The 16,375-nt window shown below is 44.9% G+C and overlaps 1 protein-coding gene across 1 annotated transcript; it reads left to right on the forward strand.

Moving 5' to 3' along the window:
* The first annotated feature begins 5,346 nt into the window (after positions 1-5,346).
* Positions 5,347-11,575, forward strand: foxj1a (forkhead box J1a). The gene is made up of 2 exons (XM_020929455.2): positions 5,347-5,877; positions 10,751-11,575. Exons 1-2 carry the CDS (start codon positions 5,347-5,349, stop codon positions 11,573-11,575), a joined length of 1,356 nt encoding a protein of 451 aa, XP_020785114.2.
* The last annotated feature ends 4,800 nt before the right edge of the window (positions 11,576-16,375 follow it).

The following is a 16,375-nucleotide window of genomic DNA, read 5'->3' on the forward strand; positions in this document are numbered from 1 at the left end:
TTTAGTCCTGGTTTAGTTCTGGTTTAGTTCTGGTTTAGTCTGGTTTAGTTCTGGTTTAGTTCCTGGTTTAGTCCTGGTTTAGTCCTGGTCCTGGTTAGTCCTGTTTAGTTCCTGGTTCTTAGTCCTGGTTTAGTCCTGGTTTAGTCCTGGTTTAGTCCTGGTTTAGTCCTGGTTTAGGTCCTGGTTTAGTCTGGTTTAGTTCTGGTTTAGTCCTGGTTTAGTTCTGGTAGTCCTTCCACTGGTTTTCCGGTTTAGTCTGGTTTAGTCCTGGTTTAGTCTGGTTCTCGGTTTAGTCCTGCCTGGTTTAGTCGCCTGGTTAGTCTGGTTTAGTCCTGGTTTAGTTCTGGTTTAGTCGTTGAGAACCCGGGGCAGTGGTTTATAAAGTTCTGGTTTAGCCCTGGTTTGCTGGTTTAGTCCTGGTTTTATGGTGTAGTCGCCGAGGGTTTAGTCCTGCACAGTCCTGGTTTAAGCTGTTTGCGTCGTCTCCATGGCAGCGCCCCCCTCCGCCCCTCCCCTCCCTCTCTCCCTCTCTCCCTCCGCGCGCGCCCCGGACCGTCTCGTGCTCAGGTGTTGTATTAAACTCGAGTCCCGTTACGCTTTTACGCACAGTCCGCAGCGCGAGCGCAGACAGCACGCGCACAAACGGACAAACGGACCAACGCGCACACCGGACCACAACAACATCTGCAGCGGATCGACGGGAAAAGTGGATAAAGGTGAGTTTAAAATTAACTTTATTGACTCAAAATGTCTCAGGTTTAATCATCCAGAAAATCCAGCGGGACGAGAAAAAATAAATAATTTTTTTTTTTTTAAAAGGGGAAAAATGAAATTTAATAGAAATAAAAATAAAACCAAAAAACTTACCGTTATTTTCAGTTGTAACGTTCTCGTCCTTCATTAAGCACCTGTAAACCGAGACTAAACCAGGTCTAAACCAGGACTAAACCAGGTCTAAACCAGGACTAAACCAGGTCTAAACCAGGACTAAACCAGGACTCTAAACCAGGACTAAACCAGGTCTAAACCAGGACTAAACCAGTCTAAACCAGGACTAGACCAGGTCTAAACCAGGACTAGACCAGGACTAAACCAGGACTAGACTAACCAGGACTAAACCAGGACTAACCGGGACTAAACCAGGACTAAACCAGGACTAAACCAGGACTAGACCAGGACTAAACCAGGACTAAACCAGGACTAAACCAGGACTAAACCAGGACTAGACCAGGTCTAAACCAGGACTAAACCAGGACTAAACCAGGACTAGACCAGGACTAAACCAGGACTAAACCAGGTCTAAACCAGGACTAAACCAGGACTAAACCAGGACTAGACCAGGACTAAACCAGGTCTAAACCAGGACTGAACCAGGACTAAACCAGGACTAAACCAGGTCTAACCAGGACTAGACAGGACTAAACCAGGTCTAAACCAGGACTGAAACCAGGACTAAACCAGGACTAAACCAGGTCTTAACCGGGACTAAACCAGGACTAACCAGGACTAAACCAGGACTAGAACCAGGACTAAACCAGGACTAAACCAGGTCTAAACCAGGACTAAACCAGACTAACCAGGACTAAACAGGACTAAACCAGGTCTAAACCAGGACTGAACCAGGACTAAACCAGGACTAAACAAGGACTGAACCAGGACTAAACCAGGACTAAACCAGGACTAAACAAGGACTGAACCAGGGACTGAACTAGAACTGAACCAAGACTAAACCAGGAATAAACCAGGGACTAGACCAGGATTAAACAAGGACTGAACCAGGACTAGACCAGGACTAAACCAGGTCTAAACCAGGACTAAACCAGGTCTAAACCAGGACTACACCAGGACTAGATCAGGACTACACCAGGATTAAACCAAGTCTAAACCAGGTCTAAACCAGAACTAGACCAGGGCTCTAACAGGACTAAACCAGGACTAAACCAGGTCTAAACCAGGACTAAACCAGGTCTAAACCAGGACTAGACCATGACTAAACCAGGACTAAACCAGGACTAAACAAGGACTGAACCAGGGACTGAACTAGAACTGAACCAAGACTAAACCAGGAATAAACCAGGGACTAGACCAGAAGTATACCAGGACTGAACTAGGCTTGAGTCAGAACTAAACCTGGACTGAACCAGTACTGAACCAGGTCTGAATGAAGACCAGACCAGGGACTAGACCAGGACTGGACATTTTGACCACACGGACTTTTCCCTTAACATCGTCATTCGAAAACACTTTTTATACGCGCTTAAAATTGTGGCCTATTTTTACACATTTATTCGTTTTTTTCTCTTGCAAACTGTGTCCATCTTCTGAAATCATAATAACATTTTTTAAAAAAAGATAATAAAAATATACGAAATCTAAATAAAAAACTGTGGATTTTGTAAAAGTCCGAGCGCGTTTGTGCCATTTACGATCGCGCGTAAAACTGGCACATTCCTTTGGTGCGTCAGGTGCGTAACGGGTGCGCTTTTGGATGGATTTAAGCGAGTGGGATGAGTTAAACTATTACTTTTTGTTCATAGATATAATTTTATTTAAGAATATAACACGCAGAAATCTTTTTGGGGTTTTCTGAGATCTGAAACTCAGATTTTATAGTAGAAATTTAAGGAAAAATACGCACAAATTCCTTTACGCACAGAGTTTATAATTGGAAAGCGTCGACTGCGCATGACTAAACCAGGGACTAAACCAGGACTAAACCAGGACAAAACCAAGGGCTAAGCCAGGACTAAACCAGGACTAAACCAAGGACTAAACCAGAACTAAACCAGGATTAAATAAGAACTAAACCAGGACTAAATCAGGACGAAACCAGGGACTAGACCTGGTTTTTCGAGGAAGGCATAAATTCCTTCACACAGACTCTTTATAATTGGAAACTGTGCGCGTTTTTTTTTTTTATTCAATTTGTTTAACCTATTTTGATCGGTTTAAAGTCAGATTTGTGCATTTTTAGCTTTTAGTGAGTCAAAATCTGCGGATAAAAATGTAAAATTCCTTCTCGTCTTTGCGTAAACGTGCGGATGGTGCGTTTACGCGTCCACCCCGCGTCGTTTTGGCCTCTGTAAACCTTCCCTCGACTTTGCCCCGTGACACCAAAGGGTTACATTTCCCGAAAGCATTTGGCAGGGCGCATAAATGATTAAAAAAGCACCGCGCGTAACACAGAAAACGTAACCGGAGCCGTGCGTCAGGTGCGTAATGGGCCTATCGTTAACCAATCCATTCTGGACAATTCCCCGAGGCCTGGTCCCGCGAATAAACATTTTATAAACCCCGAAGGAAGAGCCCGGATGTTGATTAGAAGTTTATTTGGACTTCACAGAAACTTGAACGTTCTTTGGAGGTGTGGAGTCGCTGTGGTCCGTGCGTAATTTTCATTTTAACTCCATAAATTCTAGTTTTTTGTTTCTTTTGTTGATGTTTATTGGAGCGGAACAGATAAACGCGCGCGTCTCTGCTGCGTAAAAGTGCTTTTGGTATCGTTTTTTACACTCACCAACGCGTAAATTAAAGCTTTAATAACAGAGACGCAGATTTTTAGGTGATACGTTTGTGAAAAAAATTGATTTATTAATAAAAAAATAAAATAAAATAAAATGTAAAGTGTGAACAGAGAGCGACAGGTGCGATGTAAAGTAATAACTGCAGACTCATCCTGTAAACCAGGACTAAACCAAGACTAAACTAGGACTGAACCAGGACCAAACCAGGTTTAAATAAGGACTAGACCAGGACTAAACCAGAACTAAACCAGGATTAAATAAGGACTAAACCGGGATTAAACGAGGACTAAACTAGGTCTAAACCAGGACTAAACCAAGACTAAACCAGGATTAAATATGGACTAAACCAGAACTAAACCAGGACTAAACCAAGACTGAACGAGGCTTAAACCATGACTAGACCAGGAATAAATTAGACTAGACCAGGACTAAATTAGAACTAAACCAAGACTAGACCAGGACTGAACCAGAACTAAACCAGGATTAAATAAGGACTAAACCGGGATTAAACCAGGACTAAACTAGGTCTAAACCAGGACTAAACCAAGACTAAACCAGGTCTAAACAAGGACTAAACCAGGACTAAACCTGGACGAATAAACATTTTGACCACATGGACTTTTCCCTTAACAAAGTAACAGCCTAATAAAACAAAACCTTTTTTCTAAGATGTTTATTATTTTATTAATCTTTATTTAACCTATTTTACTTCTTTATGTAACTGTGAATGTCCCGCAGTGTGGCATTAAGCGTTTTTATATCTGTTATTAATCTCATGTCGGGTTTTTATTGGTCAAACATTCCTCGAAGTCTTCTGTTTTCCTTTACGGACGCGTTTGTGGAACATTCTAAAACCACAACATCTCCATGGAGACGAGCAAAGCGACGTGGCCTGCGCCAGAAATGTTACACAGAGCAGCTTTAATTCACGGGTTCGTCAGGAAAAAACACAATGCCGCCGTTTAATCCACTCATGTTTTATTCATCCAGACACGAACCGAGCACGCAGTGACGCAGATCAGAGGCAGGGTTTGTTTGTGGGACTTTTTTGTTTTTTTTCCCAAACAACTCTGAACTTTTCTCCCTTTTCAGTCGCGAGCTCCGTGCGTAATGACGTCCCGCTGGGCCCGACGCGTTTGCATATTCACCGCCCCAAATAAAACCATAAACGCGAAAAGCAGGTTGTAAAATTGTAACGTATTATGCGGTGATTTGTCCGATTGTTCGCGGGGATTGTTCGGTAATCGCTCCCACCCACGAAGGCCCCAGACGCGTTGTAAAAGTGGATTTGACTTCGGGAAACTTCGGACGGACGGACGGATTGAGTGACGCATTACGCAAACAATGGGCCTTAACGCGAACACAATGGACGTTTAGGAGTTTCAGTCTGGCCCCGACACCTCAGGGTCACGTGACGGGCCCGGGGCTCTGTTTCCAAATGGACTTTCGCACTTTACGCAGCGCGCGCCGTGAGGGGGGCCGTGCGTAAAGGTGCGTAAAGGTGTCTGGGGGCCGTGCGTAAAGGAGATATAAGGGTTAGAGCGCGCGGAACACGAACGGTCTGGACCTGAGCTGGACGTGTTCAGGTGAGAGCGGGTTTATACCAGAGACACAGGAGTTAGTTTTGGATTTTAAAAGTTCCGTCTGCCTCAGCTGGATCTGTGACTTCACTGTTCACGTGTTTGTTATTTAATTAAATAGCACTTCCAGACTGACCTTCTGCACCTGTCTTTACACCTGTCTCTGCACCTGTCTCTGCACCTGTCTTTACACCTGTCTCTGCACCTGTCTGTGTTCCAGTGGCCGCTCCAGCGTCGCCGTTATGTCCCTGAGCTCTGATTCGTGTCTGGAGGAGGAGCTGGTGGTCACAGCTGCTCGCCTGGAGCAGAGGGAGCAGAGGGACCTGAGGGACCAGGGGGACCCGTCCCACAGCGGGGGCCTGTGTCTGGACGACAGCCTCACCAGTCTCCAGTGGCTGCAGGAGTTCTCCATCTTGGGCCCGAGCCGGCAGCAGTCGCCTCTGTTTGGGCACGTGGCGGCAGGGTGCCACCTGGACGCGCCCTCCTCTCCTCTGGCGGGAGACCCGGCCTGCGCGGGGAACCCCCTGACCCCAGGCAAGCCCACGGCCGCCGCCCACTCCCGGGTGCCTCTTCCCGGGATCGTGGCGGTGGGACACTGTCCCGACGACGTGGACTATAAAACAAACCCGTACGTGAAGCCGCCGTACTCGTACGCCACGCTCATCTGCATGGCCATGCACGCCAGCAAGAAGAGCAAGATCACCCTGTCCTCCATCTACGCCTGGATCACCGACAACTTCTGCTACTACCGCCACGCCGACCCCACCTGGCAGGTAACACCACCCTCCGCCCGCTTATACACAACACCCAACAGGCATCACCACCCAAATACACAACACCACACTACTACGACCACGCCGACCCCACCTGGCAGGTAACACCACCCACTGATAAACACACAGCACCCGACAGGGACCAGTACAACACCTGTCTTATACAGAACGCACCTGTCAGATACTTTTCATTACAACAGACCTTTTTCATAACAGCCGAAAGTGCCACGATGTCGGTAAACATAACTTTCTGGTTAATGGTTTTCTGTGCACATGTGTGTGTAAATGTGTGTGTAAATGTGTGTGTAAATGTGTGTGTAAATGTGTGTGTAAATGTGTGTCGTTTTCTCCAGCAGTTTCATAAATCTGCTCCATCACCAAATCTTCATCCAACAAACTCCACAAAGGATAAACATTCTAACATGAACAATTTATCCACGACGATCAAGAGAAGAAAGAACAAAACTTAAAGAAAACAACGAGCCACATCAGTCACACAACAAACTCAACTCATGTTCTGATCATGAAGAAAACAGAAGGAACTTGTTCACTCAGACTGATTCTAGAATTGAAATTAAAAACTGATTTCATGTTGTAGATTTTAACACAGACAGAGAGATTTGTGCAGTTTAGATGTTCACAGATTAATGTGATTTAAACTGCACAAATCTCTCTGTCTATGCAAAATATCCACTAGGCTGATTCATCAGCTGGTTTCACTTTGTGGAAACCGTGTGACCTCGCAGCATTAGGATTTGTTTGATCGACGAAAGACAAGTACTTTTTTATTTAACCAATCGCTGCTGTTTGGTCGTGACGTTTGTAAAGCTCCAAATCCTGTAGGAAGAAGAACAATAACGTCTTTCCTCTTGATAAAATTCATCAAACATTCTCTTTGTTCCGGCTTTAAATCCTCAGGAATCTGGGGAATCGTCGCCAACACAGAATGTTTGTCTCCTTCACTGTTTGGCCGGTGCTCAAACTCACACTTCCGGGATTCTTGCAAACCGTCTAGACCAGGGGTGACGAACTCATTTTGTTCCGGGGTCGTATCAAACCGACTTTGATCCCAAAGTGTCCGGATCAGAAAACTCATGTCATATAAACCCCAAAAATAACAATAAGTTCAAATATTTGTGCAGAGAAACACAAATCTATTACAGAAATCTTTTTTAATTGATGAACTCTTTCTTTTACAAAATATTATAATATTATGAACAACCTGAAACTTTAAGAAAAATACAATTTCAACACAATGTTTTAACATGAACTTGTTTGTAAACAGAATAAGTAAATTTCTGTTGTAAAATCCTGCACTCGGCTCCACTTTTCTCATGTTGGACATTTTTCTGATGAGGGTGTCACGGTCAACAGTCAAAACGATCGTCCTTTAAGAGCGTTTGGAAAGAGACAAGTCTTCATTTGTGCTGCTCTGGTGGGAGGGGCCACGTACAGAGACGCTGGAGACGCTGCTGTGATAAACACCACAGAAAATTAACACAATTTTAATAGAAAATATCATTCAAATTATGTAGTACGAAAATCAGCCAAGGGCCAGATTAAAGGTCTTGGAGGGCCGGATCTGGCCCCTGGGCCGTATGTTTGACACCCCTGATTTAAACTGTTTTCCACAATAGACCAATGTCATGGACGAAAAACACCAGGTCTAATTCTAATAATGACCTTTACTCACGGCTTTAAATAATAAAAAATACTTCTATTATAAAATCTCATTGAGAACATTCTGACGAGACAAACTAAACCTTCCACATCGTCTTGTCTCACACTGACTGACTGACGCTGGAGCTCTGTAACACTGTATTTTGTAATAGAGTTTTTTATACGTGTTTATTGATGATGTGGATGAGTGAAAAGTGGGACCAGCCTCAAATCTGCAAAACAAATTTACCTACGGGTACGAATAAAGCGACCGAATCTAAATTTCTTGTATAAAACTTGGACAAATCGGTGGTTTTGTGTAAATCCGTCGGCTCAAAACTGGGACTGTCCCGGGTCAATAATGACGTCCGTTTGCCTTAAGCTCGCCGCCCGGTGAGTTGACCCGTAACTTTGACTTCCAGCATCAGCGTCTCGTCTTGTTCTTGTGACGTTACATTAGAAAAGTTACATGGAGCGTCTTTAAAGTTCAGAAGACTCCACACTTTGGGCTGAGTTTAGGGCGACCAGGTTGTCGTTGGTAATAATAAAATTGTGAAATGAGTGTGAACTTAAGAAAAACTGTTCTGCAGAGACTAACGTGAGTCAGTATAATCACATTTTTGGGTCATTTTGAAGCAGCTTGGGACATTTCTTGCATGAAACTTGGACAAATCAGTGGTTTTGTGTGAATCCGTTGGCTCAAACCCGGGACTGTCCCGGGTAAACAGGGACGTCTGCTTTCCTAACGCTAACAGTGACAGTGCTAAATGTTTCCCCCGTCGCCGTGGGAGACCAGCGGGACCCGGAGGCTCGCGCTCCGGCCTTTATTCAGACGGAGTTAATGGAGAGTTTCGTTTATTTATTACACGGCGACACAAGAGCCGCTCAACCTCTGCAGAGTCTCGGTCTGAAGAGAAAAAAAAAACACTGACGCAAGCGACTTCACAAAGAATCTGGATTTGAGCTTTTAAAGAGTTTGTTTTACTCTGTTCTGATCTGTGTTTTTTGTGTTTTCTCGTCACAAACGGACCTGGAGTTGTGTTTTGTTTCATTCACACACGTTTAACGCACAAACTCTGAACATTTAGGCCGAGTTCTCGTCAAAGCCACATCTGACCCGACGTCTCTTCAGCGGGAAGTCGAAGGTTCTGCCTCAAAAACTCTGGATTCTTAAACAGTTAAATATTATCTGCCCCCTGCAGCGCTGCAATGCAACTCCTCATCAATCATTCAACCACCACCTCCTCCTCCTCCTCGTCCTCCTCGTCCTGACCCCACACAGCCCACAGCAGCACAACACCAGCCTCTCCAGCCTCTCATCTCCTCTAGACTCTATTCCCCGCTCACAAACTCCCAAGGAAAGTGAGAAACGCCAGTGCAAACTACTGCTGTGTCCTTGAGCAAGACACTCTGTTGTGTTCGTGTTACATTTGTGTGTCTAAGGATATTCTCCTAGTCAGTCTGGCGCCCCCTAGTGTCTCTGTTCACTTTCATTTCTCTCCAGTGACTAGATCAGGAATCAGAAAACACTTGACCAGGGGTGTCAAACATACGGCCCGGGGGCCAGATCCGGCCCTCCAAGACCTTTAATCTGACCCTCAGCTGATTTTCTACTAAAATATTTTAATGATATTTTCTATTAAAATCGTGTTAATTTTCTGTGGTGTTTATCACAGCAGCGTCTCCAGCGTCTCTGTACGTGGCCCCTCCCACCAGAGCAGCACAAATGAAGACTTGTCTCTTTCCAAACGCTCTTAAAGGACGATCGTTTTGACTGTTGACCGTGACACCCTCATCAGAAAAATGTCCAACATGAGAAAAGTGGAGCCGAGTGCAGGATTTTACAACAAAAATGGATTTATTCCTGTTTACAGACAAGTTCATGTTAAAACTTTGTGTTGAAATTGTATTTTTCTTAAAGTTTCAGGTTGTTCATAATATTATAATATTTTGTAAAAGAAAGAGTTCATCAATTAAAAAAGATTTGTGTAATAGATTTGTGTTTCTCTGCACAAATATTTGAACTTATTGTTATTTTTGGGGTTTATATGACATGAGTTTTCTGATCCAGAAACTTTGGGATCAAAGTCGGTTGGATACGACCCCTGAAACAAAATGAGTTTGACTCTCCTGGTTTAAGTCGTCTTAAAAAAGTCTTCAAAAAGTCTTAAATCTGGGTTAGTCAAACCTGCAGATTCCCTGGTGCTTATTGGACCTCGTCACTGTGACTCGCTCCGTCCTGATTCTCTGGGTTCGTGACATCGTCATGTGACGCTGTTGTGGTAAAACAATTTAAACAAACCAGAGACAAACGGGAAACAGTGGAGCTACAACGACTTACACAGACCAGACTCACCATCAGCAGAACATCCCTCTGTCACAGAAAGAACACTCATATTCCACTGAACCATGTCCATGGATTTATTAAAATACCTGGAGGTGTTGCTGCTTCCAGTTGTCGTAGTGACTCTCACGGGAACTTCAGCAAAAAAAAATCACCCGGGTCGAGAAAGAATTTTTCTCCCAGAGGCGAAAGTAATCACAAACTGCTCGTGTTCGTCTGACAGGGACCTACAACTTTTAAAAACGTCGGATTTTGTGGTGATTTTTACCTAGTTTTGGATCATAAACTTTTTCTCAGCTCAAAATCCTTCAGTTGTCTTAAAAAACTCTTTATAATGTTTCGCTCCGGCTCAGCTCTGACTCCTCTCGCTCTGATTGGTCAAAGCGATCACATGATACACGAGACAGCGCTCCGTGCGTGCGCTCACGTGCATTCTCGTGTCCCTCGGGAGAAAAGACTCTACTGCACAGGCTCAGTCGGCCCAGAGCCACCGGAAGAACTTCACCGGGCTAAAGGAGAATCTGGAATCACGAGACATCGAGTCGTTTTGAAACCGCGGGGCTCAGTCGTGTCCTTTAGTCCGACAGAAGCTGAACCGCATCAGCGCACAAGGAAAGAGCTGTTCTTGTTTTTTTTGAGTGCTCAGTTTATGCAAATGAGTCATGTGCTTTTAAGTTTTGTTTCTGTAAAATGTAAACAAATGTGCTCAAAACTGTGTGGAGAGGGAAGACTTGCGGACACAGAAACGACGTGTCTGGAAGCAAATCTTTTCGTATTCGGTGATTCGGTGATTCAGAGTCTGTGATTTAACCGAACTCTTTCCTTCAGCAGTTTCTCGTAATAACCTCGTGTCCCTTTGTGTCTCCGCAGAACTCGATCCGTCACAATCTGTCCCTGAACAAGTGCTTCATCAAAGTCCCGCGGCAGAAGGACGAGCCGGGCAAAGGCGGCTTCTGGAGGATCGACCCTCAGTACGCCGAGCGCCTCCTGAGCGGCGCCTACAAGAAACGCCGCCCTCCCCCGGTCCAGATCAACCCGGCGCTGCAGAACCGGCTCCGGCTGACGCTCCCGCCGCCGCCGCCGCCGGACGCCGCCGACCTGAGCTTGAGCCCGGAGTCCCACCTGCTGCTCCGACAGTTCGAGGAGGCCACGGGCGCCGACCAGAACTACGACCCGCGGCTGGGCGAGGGGACGATGCTCGGGTCGTGGCCGGACGAGCGCGGCCGGCGGAAGAGGAAGCTGGCGGCGAAGAACCGAGGCAAGAAAGCCCAGAGGCGCTGCAGCTCCCCCCTGCTGTCCGCCGAGGAGCCCAGACACCTCGGTCCGCTCAAGGGCGACTTCGACTGGGACGCCATCCTGGACTCTGCGCTGAGCGGCGAGCTGAGCCTGGAGGAGGGGAGCGAGCCGCTGAGCCCCGCCGGCGACGAGGAGCTCAACGTGAGGGGGACGCACATCTGCCCCATCGAGGTGGAGGTGGTGGAGCCCGGCGACCTGCACGCGCTGGCGGAGGCGCGGCGCGGCGGGGACCTGGACGAGGAGACGTTCCTGGCGACGGCGTTCCTGGAGGAGCCGTGGTCGGAGGAGGAGGAGCCGAGGCAGGCGGGGTTCCTCAGCGTCTCCTCGGTCACTCTGGAGCAGCTGTTCGACCTCGGGGGGGCTCTGACGGACGGGGTGAGGATGGACGCGCTGCTCTGAGGGGCGGGACCAGACAGGACAGGTGCACAGACAGGACAGGTGCACAGACAGGACAGGTGCACAGACAGGACAGACAGGTGCAGAGACTGAGCGCCGAACGTTTTTTTTTTTTACCATTTGGCGGCTCCAGTTTTCAGGTATTTCTCCAGCGAACTCGTCGACGTGAACGGCCACACCGCGGCGACTCCGGGCTCTAGTGTCTTGCCAAGGGGCACAGGGACAATGACCTGGACTGAGATTTGAACCTGGGACCTTCTGGCTGCGGGGCGAACGCGAACGGCACAGAAACCACAGAAACGTCTCTCCTTTTTGTAGTTGAGTGCACTTTTCCACGTTTCAGATTTGAGCCCCGACGACCGAAACTTTGGCGTTTGTTTACGACGAGTTTGGAATCAATTTGTTGAAACTTTTATCGATGAAAAATAAACAAAACTCTTTCCAAACCTGGACTGAAACGTGACAAAAAGAATTCAAGTTAAAGCTCCAACACTGACGCTGTTTTCTGATTTGTTCTGACGTCGTTTCCTCGTCACAAACAAACCTGAAGTCGGGTTTTGTTTCATTTGTTTAACACAAATCTGCGTGTCGTTTGTTTATTTGTTTTTCAAAATAAAACCAAAAATACGAAAATGAAAAAAAAAAACTATTTTGTTCATTATTTGTCTCCAAAACCAAAATGAAAAAAAACAGAAAATGATTCGTTTTTTCAGTTTTCGATTTTGTGTTTAAATGAAAAATGGAAAAAACAGAGAATGGACTGAACCAGGACTAAACCAGGACTAAACCAGGACTAAACCAGGACTGAACCAGGACTGAACCAGGACTGAACCAAGACTAAACCAGGACTGAACCAAGACTGAACCAGGACTAAACCAAGACTAAACCAGGACTAAACCAGGACTGAACCAGGACTGAACCAGGACTAAACCAGGACTAAACCAGGACTAAACCAGGACTAAACCAGGACTGAACCAAGACTGAACCAGGACTGAAACAAGGATTGAATCTACGTGGGTGCACCTCTGGGCCCGTCCCAGCTTTCAGTCCTGGTTTAGTCCTGGTTTAGTCCTGGTTTAGTCCTGGTTTAGTCCTGGTTTAGTCCTGGTTTAGTCCTGGTTTAGTCCTGGTTCAGTTCGGCATCGCAGTTTAAGTCACGTAAACAGGAAACGTCTGTTTTCTGTTTTGTTCATTTTGGTTTTGGAGACAAATAATGAAGAAAATTGTTGTTTTTTCATTTTCTTATTTTTGGTTTTTATTTTGAAAAAGTAATGATTCATGGATTAACACACAAACCTGCAAATTTACGCTGAATTCTTCTCTCAAACTGAAAACACTCTGTTCCACCTTGTGATGTCATACGGTAAGACAGAGTTTTTAAACCCCACACCAGAGCTGGAGACATGCAAATCCAGACCTGGACTCGGGTCAGACTTGAGTCACTATTTTCAGGACTTGATAAAATGGACTAAGACTTGGGACTCGACCTGGACTTGAAGGTCAGTGACTTGGGACTCGACTCGGACTTGAGGCCTGTGACTTGAGAAGCTCTTTTAAATCTAACTTCTTTCTGTTCTGAGCAAAATGATTCACACTAAGATCTTGTCAAGACATTTAAAAAGAAAAATTTACTAAATAAACTCTTATTTACTCTATCAAATCCTCATTTTCATATCCAAAATTCTTATAAATTGCAAAAATCTAAGCTGTATTTGGTACTTTTTTGGTTTAAAGTCTTGAAATTTCGACTTGAAGCTCAAAGCAGACGACTTGGACTTGACTTGGACTTATGGACCAGTGACTCGAGACTCGACTTGGACTCTCCTGTGTTTGACTCGGGACTTGACTCGGACTTGAGGTCAAAGACTTGAGACTTGTAAAACAACGACTCTGGTCCACGCATTTTCACTCGAATCATTTGGATCTTTTCAGTCCCAAAATTTCCGATCTTTCCTGAACAGAACAGAAAAGTAAAATGAGCTGTTAACGTGAAAACTACCACTTCATGACATCACAAGGTGGAACAGAGCGTTTTGAGCTTTGGAGATGTAAACAGACGAATAATAAAGAGAAACTCAAACGTGTGAATGAAACAAAACACAACTCGGGCTTTGTTTTTGACGAGGAAACAGAGTCAGAACACGACTCAAAGCTCAGAAGAGTCAGTTTTTTGTGATGTGGGAAGTTTTATTGAAACAGAAATCCATCAGCAGCTAATGTTTCAGCCTCATTTAATCTGCTTTACTCTCGTCGCTGTGACCAGACGAGGTTTTTCTGTGTACAGATTCTGTTCACGCTGACGTCACAAACCAGGAGGACGTTTGGAAACACGCGAGGACGACTTCCTCCTGACGAAATCTAGAAAAAATTAGAAAATGTCCCAGTTTTTATGGGAGGAGAGGCTGTCCACACAGTCTGGTTTAGTCCTGGTCTAGTCCTGTTCTGGTCCTGGTTTAGTCCTGGTTTAGTCCTGGTTTAGTAGTCCAGTCCTGGTTTTAGTCCTGGTTTAGTCCTGGTTAGTCCTGGTTTCCTGGTCCTGGTTTTAGTCCTGTGGTTGAGTCCTGGTTTAGTCCTGGGTTTAGTCTGGTTTAGTCCTGGTTTAGAGTTTAGTCCTGGTTTAGACCTGGTCTAGTCCTGGTTTAGTCCTGGTTGAGTCCTGGTTTAGACCAACTTTTAGTTCAGGTTTAGTCCTGGTTTAGACCTGGTTTAGACCTAGTTTTATTCTTGATTTTAGTCCTGGTTTTAGTTCTGGTTTAGTCCTGGTTTAGTCCTGGTTTAGTCCTGGTTAAATCCTGGTTTAGACCAAGTTTTAGTCCTGATGTTACTACTGGTTTAGTCCTGGTTTTAGTTCTGGTTTAGTCCTGGTTTTAGTTCTGGTTTAGTCCTGGTTTAGTTCTGGTTTAGTCCTGGTTTAGTCCTGGTTTAGTTCTGGTTTAGTTCTGGTTTAGTCCTGGTTTAGTCCTGGTTAAATCCTGGTTAAATTCTGGTCTAGTCCTGGTTTAGCCATAGTTTAGACCTGGTTTAGATCTAGTTTTATTCTTGATTTTAGTCCTGGTTTTAGTTCTGGTTTAGTTCTGGTTTAGTCCTGGTTTAGTTCTGGTTTAGTCCTGGTTTAGTCCTGGTTTAGTCCTGGTTTAGTCCTGGTTTAGTCCTGGTTTGTGACGTGAGCGTGAACAGAACGTTTTGGAATCAACACTGTTCTTCTAGTTTATAATTTAATGAAAAAAAAAAAAAAAAAAAACTTAAAATATTTGTTCAAACATTTTTAAAAACAACATCTCAAAACTAAACTCTTTTACTACTTTTTAAAATGATAAAAAAAAATCCTCATATTTTCGCTGTTTAAAATCTCTAAAAAAACGTTGCCAAATCGTCGCGAGCTTGACTCAAAACGAGTTTCTGTAAAAATCCGAAGCTCAAGACGAAACTTCCTGGTCTGACAAAAAAAACAAAAACAAAAAAAAAAGTCCCAGGTGAGTTTTGAGTTTTGTTTTGGTGAATGTTTAGCCGACCTTGACTGTGCCAAGTGTTAAACTCCAACCCGGAGCGACGAGGCCCAGCGGCTCCTGCGGGACGACGCCTCCAAACTCAACCCTGAAACCCCGGAAATCTGTGCGAAGATTTGGGTTTTTTTTGTTAATTTTATTTTTTTTTTTTCTGACGTGTGAATTTCGGATCATTTAGTTTAGCGCCTCTGATTAGTCGTGTATTTTTTCCACTGTTTCTGTTTTTGTTTTATGAATAAATCACATCGTCGCTGAGAAAAGTCTGAGTTTTTGATTTTGTGTTTGAAAAAAAAAATGGAAAAAACTGATAAACGACTAAACCAGGACTAAACCAGGACTAAACCAGGTCTAAACCAGGACTAAACCAGGTCTAAACCAGGTCTAAACCAGGACTAAACCAGGTCTAAACCAGGACTAAACAGGACTAAACCAGGACTAAACCAGGACTAAACCAGGTCTAAACCAGGACTAAAACCAGGACTAAAACCAGGACTAAACCAGGACTAAACCAGGTCCAGGTAAACAGGTCTAAACTAAACCAGGTCTAAACCAGGACTAAACCAGGACTAAACCAGGACTAAACCAGGACCAGGACTACCAGGACTAAACCAGGACTAAACCAGGACCAGGTAAACCAGGTCTAAACCAGGACTAAACCAGGTCTAAACTAAACAGGTCTAAACCAGGTAAACCAGGACTAAACCAGGACTAAACCAGGTCTAAAACCAGGTCTAAACCAGGTCTAAACCAGGTAAACCAGGTCTAAACCAGGTCTAAACCAGGACTAAACCCAGGTCTAAACCAGGGACTAAACCAGGTCTAAACCAGGTCTAAACCAGGACTAAACCAGGACTAAACCAGGTCTAAACCAGGAACTAAACCAGGTCTAAACCAGGTCTAAACCAGGACTAAACCAGGTCTAAACCAGGGACTAAACCAGGTCTAAACCAGGACTAAACCAGGACTAAACCAGGTCTAAACCAGGACTAAACCAGGTCTAAACCAGGACTAAACCAGGACTAAACCAGGTCTAAACCAGGAAAACCAGTAAACCAGGACTAAACCAAGGACTAAACCAGGTCTACCAGGTAAACCAGGACTAAACCAGGACTAAACCAGGTAAACCAGGACTTTAAACCAGGTCTAAACCGGTCCTAAACTAAACCAGTCTCTCCCCCATTCTGGTCCCAGTCTCAGTCTGGTCTGGTCCCAGTCTCAGTCCTGGTCTCAGTCCTGGTCTCAGTCCTGGTCTCAGTTCAGTTTCTTTTTTTGTTTTATAAATAAATCGTGTCGTCGT

Source organism: Boleophthalmus pectinirostris, unplaced genomic scaffold, assembly GCF_026225935.1.
Source record: "Boleophthalmus pectinirostris isolate CB_2022bp ecotype Guang Dong unplaced genomic scaffold, ASM2622593v1 HiC_scaffold_17, whole genome shotgun sequence".
In the NCBI taxonomy this organism is placed as follows: Eukaryota; Metazoa; Chordata; class Actinopteri; order Gobiiformes; family Gobiidae; genus Boleophthalmus; species Boleophthalmus pectinirostris.